General features: G+C 37.3%; 2 protein-coding genes across 6 annotated transcripts in view; one reads left to right on the top strand and one right to left on the bottom strand.

Annotated features, from left to right (window-relative positions):
- The window catches only part of MED12L (mediator complex subunit 12L), a 316,798-nt gene that overhangs the window by 58,361 nt on the left and 245,655 nt on the right, over nt 1-12,782 (bottom strand). For all 4 annotated transcript variants that reach the window (XM_027583927.2, XM_027583929.2, XM_035727727.1 and 1 more), the window contains 8 exons: nt 12,473-12,616; nt 11,491-11,654; nt 8,659-8,790; nt 5,403-5,630; nt 4,420-4,561; nt 2,719-2,839; nt 2,262-2,363; nt 1,423-1,536 (listed from right to left, as the gene is read on the bottom strand). In XM_027583927.2, coding sequence (XP_027439728.1) covers nt 1,423-1,536; nt 2,262-2,363; nt 2,719-2,839; nt 4,420-4,561; nt 5,403-5,630; nt 8,659-8,790; nt 11,491-11,654; nt 12,473-12,616 — 1,147 coding nt within the window. The remainder of the gene's footprint in view (nt 1-1,422; nt 1,537-2,261; nt 2,364-2,718; nt 2,840-4,419; nt 4,562-5,402; nt 5,631-8,658; nt 8,791-11,490; nt 11,655-12,472; nt 12,617-12,782) is intronic.
- Nucleotides 1-12,782, top strand: part of P2RY12 (purinergic receptor P2Y12) — a 45,016-nt gene that overhangs the window by 14,129 nt on the left and 18,105 nt on the right. Inside the window, exon 1 of one of the 2 annotated variants that reach the window (XM_027583937.1) lies at nt 6,951-7,079. The exons of the other annotated variant lie outside the window; for it this stretch is intronic. The gene's annotated coding sequence lies outside the window, so the exon portion shown is untranslated. Of the gene's footprint in view, nt 1-6,950; nt 7,080-12,782 lie in introns of those variants that run through there. 2 annotated transcript variants of the gene reach the window in all.

Genomic DNA, 12,782 nt, shown 5'->3' with positions numbered 1-12,782 from the left:
TTGGAACTGGAACAGTCCTCCCAATGAAGGGGTAAGTGTCTAGACAGCACTCATCTTGCTTTCTACCATTAAGTGTCTATCCCCTTCTGTAGTCACAACTCAAACGTTAAGTTGGTTGAATAGCTACTGTTTCAAAACCTCCTTTCTAGTTTTTCTGATGGGCATTAGAGATACCACAGTTTAAAGAAAAAAAAAAAGCAAGACTCTGATTTCATGATCTCTACATTTATTTAAGTAGATTGACCAGCCATTTTCTTTTCAAACATCATCAGAGAAGAGAAATTTTATTTACTGAAATGAGCATTTATGAGCACACACCTTTTACTGTAAACTCATGGGCATTTCCAAGGGCATCCCTTTGATATAATATATAAATGTATAAATATGTTTTCTCCAACTTTTAATCTTAAACTACTGCAAAAATTAGAAACCACATGTAAATATATATATGTGTGTGTATATATATTCTTTTAAGGTGAACTTTTAATAATTTTTTTAGTGAAAATCCTGTTATCCTTTATTGTCACCAAATAACATTCAAACAGCTGTATAAAGTATAATGTTCTTTAAGACTCCTCTAAAACATTTCCTATCTACTCAATAGTTTCTATTCTAATCAAAGAGAGCTCCTTCAGAACATGAGAGAACTTTTATTTAGTCAAGGCCAAACGAGGGTTCCCAAAGTTGGAATTAGGCAGTGTGGACTCAGGACTTCCTACTCATTCAAATCCTGAACAATTTATAGAATCAAAATGTCTTAAAGCATTACACTATCAATGAATAGAAAATGCAGTACTACTACTCCAAGAGTACATATGCCAATAGGAGTATAAAGGACGTCTTGGACATTATGGATTAAATTTTTTAAAAATTCTGATATCTAATACTGATTTATCAATAATATCAACATCATTGCAATTATTACCTGATTCATGAAAACTGCAAGGCAGAAGTTTATATACTTGTTAAGGGTCACAACTGAAGTAGAAACACTAAGGTTAAAACCCAGGTTTTCTGGTGTCCTGCTCCTAATATATGACATGAAATTTAAACCTTTGGTTAGATCACCATGTCATCTGTGTCCATCACAAAGTGTGATTTATGCCAACAAATAAAAGCAAAACCACCCTGTGGGTCTGAGAATCTATACTGTATCAAAATGAATATCCTGTATTAAAATGCCATCAAAAAAAAAAAAAAAAAGACCTATTATATTTAAATTCCCCCAGAATTTGTAGGTAAGGAGCAGACATCTCAAGTCCAACTGATCTTGGACTTGGAGAAAGCCAACTAATTTTGCCAGGAAAACCAAACCAAACCAAACCACATTTCTAGTAATATGAATTAGAGTTGAACCTAAATACAAATTATTTTTCCTCTGTTTCTGGTGAATAACCAAGTTTAGTGCCAGGATAATCTTACCAAGCATCATAATTGCTTTTAAGACAGCAAACACGGCTCCCACTTCAATGCTGTTGTGAGCAGCGGCTAAGAGGTGTCTATCACAAGATGATCTTATTCCAGGGAAAGGTTTGCCTATGAGAACAACAGCAAATGGTCTCATCACCACCATTAACAATCTCTTCTAACCATTTACAATCAGCAGAGCCTTTCACTGTTAGACTGTGGGTCCTTAACTGCCATCAGTTAGCTTTAATCGATGCTTCATGGATTCACTAAGAAACACTGTCAGTATTCCTTTCTTAACATTTGCTTTTTAATTATTAAAACAATGTCTTTGCTCCTTAAAGAGATGTACCAAAAAAATAGGAACATTCATCTACATATGCTGATTGACACACACACACACACACACACACACACACACACACACACTCGTATGGAAATGATTTTTAGAAACACACTTCAATCACACCTCTAGAATTTTTACCTTATTCCTTTTACCTTAGTAAAAGAATAAATGAATCATCATTGCCCTAAGCTGCTCTGATATGGTTCATAACCAACACACACAGTATGTGAGAGGATCAAGCTGCCCACCAGCAGGGCTTGGCCTAAGAGCAAAAGTATTTTTATTGTTCATTAACTCCTGATTTGAGTTTCTCAATCCATCCTGATATTGCAAAATAAAAGGTACTAAGACAGCTCTCAAGGGTATTACTACACTCCCTCCTCACCTGCACAGCAAGCTCTCACCAGTATCAGGAAGGAAATGACAGAATGGACAGCCTACTTGGTCATTTTAGCATCTATACCTCCAAACGAAAATGTCACCAAGGGTTTTTCAGCTTTCAGCTCACCGGTTGCTTGAGGTAATAAGCAGGCCTGGGGAGCTCGGAAGAGATGAAGCAGAAGTCGGCATGTCATCCTCGCCCCCGGCTCAGCATCTGCATCCCCACAAGCTAGGAAAGATTTTAAAAGCACGTTTGCTAATTTATTCAAGGACATGTCTTCAGGTTTTCTATTAAGCTAACTTTTCTGGAATAATTTAAATATAAATGCTCCTTATAGTAAGAAGTAAGGCACTAAGCTATGCTTTTTCAGGAAACCAGAGGGCTTCCTTAAAAACAACCTTTTCCATAGGGATCCATTTGATTTTGTGTAGAACAACACTGACAATTCTATAATCTTTACCTCAATGCCACACCACTGCCCAAATGCAGGGATGCTTTAATAGTATGTTTACTGTGTTGTAATAGCTAGAAACCACCCCAAGACAGCCATCAAATAACAAGGGCCACTCTGGACATGCCATACCTGCTGCCAGGAGCGAGGGAAGTGCGACGTGCTGCACGACGTCCTCCAGAGAGAAACACTGTCGTGCTATCAGAATAGCAATGAAAGTAGCTAATGAATCATGGAATGAAAGGTCACTCACCTTCAAGAAAAACATTGACATGTTTTAATACCTAACACCCTTTCAGGTAATATCTAAGCTTAATATCTAAGAGAATGTAGGCAACACCAGTAAGATCTCAAATCCCAAAATGACCCAATAGAGTGAAATGGTAACACGTCAGACTTATTATCTTCTAAGGACTATTTCTACTTTATAAGACCAAGAATGAGGTTTACCTATATCCCAATGCTATCAGGAGATACTGAGTTTTATCTAGAGTCCACGTTATTGAACAAAACAAAAACAAAATCAAGAAATTCCTAAAAGATGTAGCATAAATAAAACTTTTTGGCAGAATACAACATCATCTGTTATTTAAGGGTAAGATCATTAGGGAGGAAAGGAAAAACAAGGAAGTTCTAAGCCTTATTAATGTTTTAGAGTTCTTTTCAGGGCTAAATATGAATGATTCTATAACATAATTAGTTTTAAAAACAACTCTGAAAATTTCCAAATGACTCCTAAACTTGAGAGAGAGTGAAAGAGAGAGAGGAGAGAGAGATTGTGGAAAAAAAGGAGAGAAGGAAAATCAATGCATTCAGAATAAAACCTCTACCTACACAGACCAAACAAGACTTTGGAAGAGAACAATAACAAAAACAATCATAAGAGCAGACTTCATATTAAGTTGTACTATATGCCAATAACTATGGTTAGTGATTTACAAAAATCACCTCATTTAACAGCATACCACCATGAGGCTCATACTATTATTAATCCCAATTTTGCAGATGAAGGAACAAAGCAGAGATAAAGTATAACAGAAAACAACCAAGAGGTTAAGGAATTATGTTAAAGATAAAAATTGGGATCTCTTCTGTCTGGAAAAGCAGGTAACAGATATGAGTTACCTGAGATACCAGAACTAGAAAGTAAACCTCTAACTGGAAGGTGGAAGGAGGTTTGTAAAAATATATAAATGTCTTCTACACAGAAGACACACCAACATATAACATGATCACTCCAAGAATTGATAGGGAAAACAGAGACTCATGACAGATGTTTTAAAAACTTTACACATCATGGATGCAACAGGACATGCGAAGGAAATCAGTGATATATACCAGGTATCTCTTCATCAACTTCCAGACACAATCACTAAGAAAGCCTGAACACATCAATGAATCTGGGCCTGGACATTCTTAGGCAACACAGTGAAAGCTATGTTCCTAGAAGGTACCTTGAGCCTTACAAAACAAACTGGTTCTCTTCAAAATGTAAAGGTAAACTGCTTTAGGTAAATTACGTCTTGTACCATGAGGAGTCCAAGGCACTTGGTAAACAAAATGAACCGACAGCTCTGAAGAGAACATATTATATAAGAAATCTCAGCTAAAGAGAGTGAAACTCTTGGCATCTCTGTAGATTAAGCTATTGTATTTATTTCAATTGTTTTTTCATTTATGTAATCCTTGACAACCGCATTCTCCTTTATTGTTTTTGGACAGAGAAAGAAAAAATATTTTGTATTTCAGGTAAGGGTTAAGTCAATTAAAAAGAATTTACTAACTAAATATTTCATTGCACAGATGAGTTTTTAAGCGAAAAAGAAAACTTACATCTACAGTGCAAAGTACATCATTAAACCCCCACACATGATTTGAAGAACAACAAAGAGCCTTCAGAACTCCCAGCCATTCTGAACTAAGAACAGTGCAGCAAGCTGTCAGCTCCGAAGAGAAATTGGCAATGTCGTTAATCCTAGGAAGAGGAAAAAGAACACAGTAGAAAGTAACAGGAGAGAAACAGGCACATGTAATATACTTAATGAGCACACACCTCACTACCCATCAAACAAGTCATTCATTTCTAAGATAAAAAGATTTATCAAATACCCACTTGTTAAATAACCTAGAACCTGGAACCAAAGATAAAAATAAGTGGCTTCAAATATTTAATGTTGCTGAGCAAAATCAGTACAGATGCCAATTAACATATTTTTGTTCTGAGAACAAACCTGACTTATAAATTTACATTTTTAGGGGCATCAAAAAAATTAAAGACACTGTGTAATTTAGGTAGGTCAAAAAACAGTGTTTTAAAATAGGGGTTGTTTTTTTTTTTTTAGATTTTATTTATTTAGAGAGAAAGAGTGAGCAGAAGCAGGGGGAGGGGCAGAGAGAGAGGGAGGGAGAGATTCTTAAGCAGGCTCAACACTGAGCATGGACCCGATGCAGGGCTCGATCCCACAACCCTGAGATCATGACCTAAGCTGAAATCAAGTCAGAGGCCAAACCCACTGAGCCACCCAGGTGCCTCTGATATAGGTGTTTTTCATTTGGGTTTTTATTATTTTTTTTAAGTGGATAGACAACCTATAGTTTATATCTAAAGCATCTCATGCCAGAGCATTCAGCCAGGATAGCCTGTCAGGCTAAGGAAATCACTGTATAAAGCAGAGATCAATTCAGGAATAAATGGGGGGAACAAAAAGCAAACATCCAAATGTCAGCCCAGGCAATTACTAAAGACATTAGTTTAAAAGTAACACCAAGGCAATGACTAGGTTGTTCGAAGTGAATTCCAGGGTAACCCAGCTCACCTTCCAGCATCCTGGTGGCCCATACATACATTCATGAGCGTATTACAGACGAAGCTGTAGCGATTGGCTGCATTGTCACTAAGGATCTTGCCCAGCATTGAGTAATTGATGCTACGAGCTGAAGGATTCTCAATAAAATCCATCATGAAGTCTGGATCCCATCGCAAGTTAGAATTTGCAGGCATCACATTATTATATATGGTTTGCTTAACTTTTGAACAGGCACTACTGAGGTTACAAGGAGAAAAGTTAAAAAAAAAAAACTAGAATAACTAGAAGGCTATTTCCTTTAAGGACAGATTCAATGGCAGCAACTCTATGGAAATACATAACTCTAACATATTCCTAGAGAAGAGTCCCAATAGGAGGTTTTCATTCCAACTTTGTAAGTCTAGGAAATACTGGTCTGGCAGACAGGACTAAAGAAACCCACTAAATGACAGTAATTACAGCCTTCTCCGTTCTTTCTCAGCAGACACCTTATATAAAAAGGTGTCAGCTGTCCCTGAAGGGTGCAAGCGTGCAATCCGGATGACCAGTTCAAAAGGATGAACACTTCACAGCCCCCAGGGCTTTTAAATATCTCCCGTTTTCCTCCCTTAACCCTTGTCAACCTTTCTACTCAACTTTTCATTCATTCTCACTTAGTAGTTCTTAATGCATTTCACTTTTTCAGTAAAAAATGAAACAAAAACCAGCTTTGTTCTTCTGCTGGTTCCCTCCACCTCTCCATACACTGTCATTTTAATGAAACGGACCTCGGCAAATAGTAAAGCATTACCTCTTTTCCTACTTAATTCTACCAATCTATTTGTGTCTGTCTTAGAAACCAAAAGAATCCTGCTTTCCTCTCTTTAATTTTTGTAAGAGTCAGCCCCCACTTTTCTTTCAGTCTAGAGAATTCTCCTGAGTTGACTCTCAGCTACTGCCAGCCTGCATTGCATAATTTTTCTGAAATCTGTGCCTCGTGGTGAAGTCTCCTTACTCTTCATTTCTAGGCTTCCTGTTTCATTTATTACACTCCTCCCAGACGAGCCCTTCCATGCTTTAATGAAACATTAGCTGCTTTCTAGGTCACTCTCAAATTCTCACCGCTCTTTGCTGCAGACATATATGAAATTAAGGAAACAACTGAGACATCTTGTGTCTGAACCTGCCTGTACCTGAAAAACCTGACAGTAATAAAAGCAACACATGCTTTTAGGCCAAAATGACTTATGTGCAAATCTAGGCTTCACCATTTATTAGCTTAGGATGAGGAACAATCACTTCTTGCCAGGAACAGTCATTTCTACTTCTTGAGGTTGTGGGGAGGATTAAAGATCTTGATGGAAAGAACCCAGCACAGTGCCTGGCACACAGCTGCCGCCCGATCAGCGCAAGATGTATTTCCCCCCAACAGTCCTCTCACACAACTTTAGAGATGCTCCTTCAGATCTAATTATTAAAACTGTTTTATTAGCATAATAATAGAAATCTCTCTGAGACGCTAGCTTTTGTTTGACTGTTTTTCTTAATCCCAATCGACAAATAATGCCTTACTTCAGGGTTTCCGGAGAGCTGCGCTGGTCTGCGAGGTCTTTAACCGGCAAGCGTGAGCCAGGGCCCCTCCCTGTGATGTGACACCGTACTGACCCTCAGCTCACTGTTGGTCGCCTAAGCCTCCACACAGCCCAGGTACATTACTTGAATTCACTTACTGAACACACTGGCACTACTTGGCGGCAGCACTAGGGGTCAAACAGGCTATTGGGGCTTTCTCGGGAAGTTCACTATTTGGTTTCAAGAACCAAATCATGTATGAGAAATCTCTCTGAAAACCGTAAACTGAAAATGAAAGCTGTCTGTAAAGTAAGAATGTATAGTATTATTCTTATTACATCATTTCTGTGGAAAGATGTTTCCTAAGACCCACTCAAATGTTCTACAAGGGATTATTGGGAAACCTAGTTCATTTCACGATGACATACTCTCCCATTTTTTTCCCCTACTGATACCATTGAAAATATCATGATTCCCCCCCCTCCCCCGGATGTAGCTTGCATTCAGCAGGATTTTTGCAGTGCCTGCTAGGAGTCAAACATTCTTCAAGGTACCAGGATACGCCAATGAAGAAAATAAAAGTTCCTCCTTTCACGAAGCTTACATTCTAGGAGGAAGCCAGACCATAAATACCTATATAATTCACCCAGTGGTGGCAAGTGCTAAGGTTCAGAGAACGACAGAGAGTAGGGAGAAGAGGCTGCTACTGAAAACAGGATGGGCAGGGAGGTAGACCGTGAATGTACTGTGGGGATGAACATGTTAGTAAGAGAGGGGAAGGATTACATGAATGGGAGCAGCATGTGCCAAAGTCCCACGATGGGAGTGTGCTTAGAGTGTGTGAAGACCAGAAAGGAGGTCCATGTGGTTAGCATGGCATACATAGTGGGGAAGAAGAAAAAGAGTAGATTGCATTCAGCGGGTCCTGAAGGCTAGGTTAGGACTTTGAATTTTATTCTGTGTAGATAAGAAGCCACTAGAAATCTTCAAGTTATTCTTGTTTTAAAGGATGACTTTAGTAGGTATGCTGACAATATGCTAAAGAGAGTCAGGGGCGCAAGCAGAGAAATCAGTTAGGACTCTGCAATGGTCTAACCAAGAGATGGTGGTGGTGACAAAGCAATGATGGGCAGTCACATTCTACACAAACCTGGATGACAAAGCTCACAGAATTTAAGAACAAAGAACCCTAATTCTTTCCTTAGCTCCTTCTAGATGACAAATTTAATACGCAGCTATTATCGTCCCCTTCATAACCCCGCCGACAATTAATAACCAAAATTTCCTCAAAATAACATTAAGTAAGTATGTGTTTTCTAGCACCTGTCTACTTGTGGGGGTAATAGCAAGCGCTAAGATGCAGAGAATGACATCCACTCAGGGACACCATCTGAAATAGGATGGTCAAGGAAGCAGAGAAGCAAAGGCAGCGAGAAAGTAAGCATTCAAACAGCAGGGAAACGTTTCAAGTGAGGTACTAGCAAGTGCAAAGTACAGAATATTTCCTTTCAAGTTTCTCTCAGAATTGCAATCATAGCTAAACATGCAGAGTAATTGGTAACAGGAGGTTAAAGTGACAATGAAAGATAATTCAATATGAATTCTGGCAGATATAATTATGATTAATTTTCATTATTAAAAAGTATGACAATATTAGTTGGGTCACTACCAAATACAGGCATAAGCCTATTCCTGTTGATTTCCTTCTACCCACCTGAAGAGGTCTCCAAATTTACTTCTGAGGTGGCTACATGACACATAGAGATCGTAGAGGTAGGCTAAGATGCATCTCTCGGGGGAGGAACATTCTGAGGGGTTCACAACATGCTTTACCACACCACATAACCTGAGAGGGAAAAATATACGAAGAAATGAGACACATATTTTGCTAATATATATCTTATTGTTTGAATCCTTTAGAGTGAGAATATGTGGGTGTATTACTTAGATAAGAAAAAAGGTATCACGTTTTTGATACTAATGATTATAGCAATAGTACATAATTGCATAAAATATCATTTTTCTATTAGGATATTGAAAAACTAGATGATTTTTAAAAAGACTTGGGAAATACCATTAACAACAAGAAATGAATACAGAAGGTACGGGTGGAGGAATCCATCAATGAATTTACTGTGACCAGAACACTAGAGGAAATCTGTCGTAGAGAATCTCTCTTCAGTAAAAAGATCATAAATTCAGGCCATTTGCAAAAATTCTTAAGTCCACTCCTTTGGAAAAGAGCAAGTCTCTAAATCAGTAAATCTGGGAAATTCATTTTCAGGACCATAAGCTGGTCCTGGCAAAAACTTGATGAATTCATGATTTGAGGTCATATTCTCGTTTATCCAAACCAGACACAAATTTTACTTTACTTTATGTAAGAAATTAACCCCCCCTTCCTTTTTTAATGACCTTCTCTAGAAGTCTTTCAAAAAAGAAGTACTGTTACTATTCCATTTCTGTGCCCTTTTCCCCATAACGGAAGGATGGTCCCATTGGCCACAGTTCATTCAACGAAAAGCTTCATATAACACACAAGAAAACACTGGTGGTCCATCCACCTATTTGTAACTCTGATTCCACTATTACCATCTTGTATTCTGTTATAGGGTTCAGTAATATCACAATAATATCATCGATGACTCAGATTATTAAAGCTGAAAAGGGCTTTTAGAATCATCTGATTCACCTTCCTCATTTAAAAAAGACAGAGCTGAGGCTCAGACAGGTGAAGTAACTTGCCCAAAGGCAAAAAGCTAATTAACAGCACATCCAAGAGGAGAGGCTGAGGTCTCCCAACTCTCAGTCCTCAGCTCTCTCCATTATTAAGGGGGTCAGGGAAACCAGGGACAGCCGAGGCTGTCAAGGCCAGGAAGGACACTACAATCACAAATACCAGAGGTAGAAATGACAAGACAATAAAGAAATGGCAATGTTGCATCCCAAGCCCTGCGAAATGATATCAGCAGACAGAGCCACCAGACAGCTGATAAAAGCTGTCAGTTACAGTAAAAGTATCCTGCAATTACGAAGTAGAGGATTCGATCTGTTAAATATGCTAACAAAAATTGGACACATACTCTAAAGAGCAAGGAATTATGCTGTGATTGAAGTAAACAAACACTTATTGAGAGTTTGTTAGGCATCCATACCATAGCAGTCAGTGTTTCCTTGATTGTTTTTCACTTGTTAGAGATAAGAAAAACATTTTACACTGAGATCCAGTATATGCATTCAGTACAAAAAATGTAATATCAAATATGATTTTATGAATATTTAATAGATAATACATTTAAAATGTCAAAATAAATGATACTAAAATAAATTTCAAAATAACAAAAATAAAATTTGTCAAAATCTGTAATACTCACTTTATGACTAACTGATGGGTTTCCAAACACAGTTTAGAAAGCACAGTATAAATCAAGAAGCATGAATGTGCTCTTATGTAGAATGACTTTTAGCAATCTGGGAGATTTATTAGCTATGCAATGTTAAGAAGATCACTTCAACTTCAACTGCATTTGAAAGGCCTGAGTCTCGGTTTCATGATTTGTAAATGGTACTAATTATGCAATTTTATAGGGCAGTTGAGGGCTAATAGGTGGTCCTATATTTCCTGAATTCTAAAATGTTTATTTTCAACCTTTTAAAAATATCTGGAATGTTTGAGATTTCATTTAATAGTCTATGTGTACTATTAATGTGGTAGCATTTCCTTTTCTCCCAAAAAGCTTCTGCTAAATGGATGACACTCCAGAATAGATGATAAATTGATTGCATGTGCTAGATTACAGAAAAAAAGTACTGTGGAACCACAGAACCCCATGTTTCTTTTAAATCCAGGAAGGAAAATGTCAGAAAAAGAAAAGAGGTGTTGTTTTTGTTTTACTATATATAATGCCCTAGAGAAAGAAGTCTGCAGTAGACAAAAAGGAGCTCCATACAGGTGTTCTGTCACTACACTTCTCTCGTCCCTGTAACCTCAGCCTCTAATGGGGATGATGTTAGGACCTGGTCCAACTTCATGAGTGACAGCAAAGAAAACTTCACCCTACAGTTCAAACAAACCAAAAAACAGACTAAGACACAAGAAAGTCATTTGTTCTAGATTAACTTTTGTCAAGATGGATTTAGTTTCTAAAAGAAATGAAATTGAAGAAGCAAATAGGGAAATAACAACGTGTGCAAAGCTCATTTCATCTTGACTATAACCTGGAATTACATCAACGAAGCAGCTGAGACATATTCATCATGCATCATAAGCCGTGGTTCGGGGTAGCAAATGATACAGTGTTGTAAATGACGGGCTTATGCTCATAGAAATTAGGGGCAGGCAAGGAAGGCCTCTCTATTTGGAGAACACACTTTTCCTGCTTACGTCTTCTTCACTGATAAATGTTTTCCGGCAAAAGTAGTCTTTAACTCTATCTTTCAAATTGAAACAAACACCTATTTTTCCTGTTAAAACCATTACGATATTCCATCACAAATTATACATAGACAACATGTGAAAAACAGTCATGATATTTTATATACCAACCCTTCAAACACCTGGGCTGTCTGATCAGGATTGAGGATGAGACAGCTATGGTACCGCCTGAGAACAGCCACGATGCACACACACAGTCCCGTTGTGTAACTTCCTGCCAGGCTGGAGGATTTCAGGAGCAGTTCGGCTTCCACAACACTCAGTTCATTTAGCAGCTACAAGGGAAGAAAAGATTGAGTAAAAAGGTAGCTGCCAAAGGAATAGGAAAAACATTTTTTTTCACAAGCCACACACTGAGTCATTCCAATACCATTTTATCTCACCCACTACCCATCCCAGGACCATATGCATACACAACTACAGTGTGAGAAAACAAGCCCCAATGAATTAAACTGGTTTTTATTTTTAATCCTTTACCAAATTCTACAGTTTTGCCTCTGTCTAGACATCATGATACATACAATCAGAAAGTATCCAAAACTGAAACAGCTACCAAAACTCGATGGCAGCCCAAAGTTCTAGACCAGATGATTTCAGAGAATATCCCCACCTCTCACGTTTTCCTTTCTTTTAAAGAAAACAGAAGTTATTTATCATTATTTTCTTGTTATTAACAAAACACCTCCAATAAGAAACAGAAAACGAGTTTTATTTCTATTCACTAAAAGCAAGATAATAAATGAACTCAAGTATGTTTATAAGACATTTAATGGGACAAATCAAATTATAAGGTTTTATTTTTTTGCTCTTAACCTATAATATACTCTACAATAAACTTTAACCTTTTCTTAGAAAAGACAAAAATAAATCCTCAAAACCCTCACATTTTTAAATGACTATTATATATTTTTGCACCAATTATAATTATTTAATTGAAAATTATGAACATGGCTACAATTAAAATACTACTTGAATACTATTGATTCAGAATGTCTCTATTATTCAAAAATGCACTGGGTTGCTCATTTTAAATTATATGATGCCTAGCAGGTTTGCGTTCCTAAAATTGAGAGAAGCAAGGTCTCTTTGACACCTGTATTGCGAAGTCAATTAGTCCATTGATGTTTAGTGCTGGCTCCATAAGATCAAAGATAAGCTGAATATGGTGAGCCAAAGGGAGATGATAGGATGTTCCTGAAGCAAAGCTTGTGATTTGTTCCAGCACATTGTTAGAGATCTGGGCAACCAAAAACAAACAAAACTGAAAACAACTGTAAAATCAATATTCAAAATTATTTTAATTTTTTAAGCAAGAAATTTGAATTTATATATTCTACTTAGAAAAAAGTTAAAACCTATTTCCAAAGAAACCAAAAACTACATACAAATCCAACAACTTCCTT

Source organism: Zalophus californianus, chromosome 1 (genome assembly GCF_009762305.2).
Source record: "Zalophus californianus isolate mZalCal1 chromosome 1, mZalCal1.pri.v2, whole genome shotgun sequence".
NCBI classification, from domain to species: domain Eukaryota; kingdom Metazoa; phylum Chordata; class Mammalia; order Carnivora; family Otariidae; genus Zalophus; species Zalophus californianus.
This window is presented reverse-complemented; position numbering and strand designations above follow the sequence as displayed.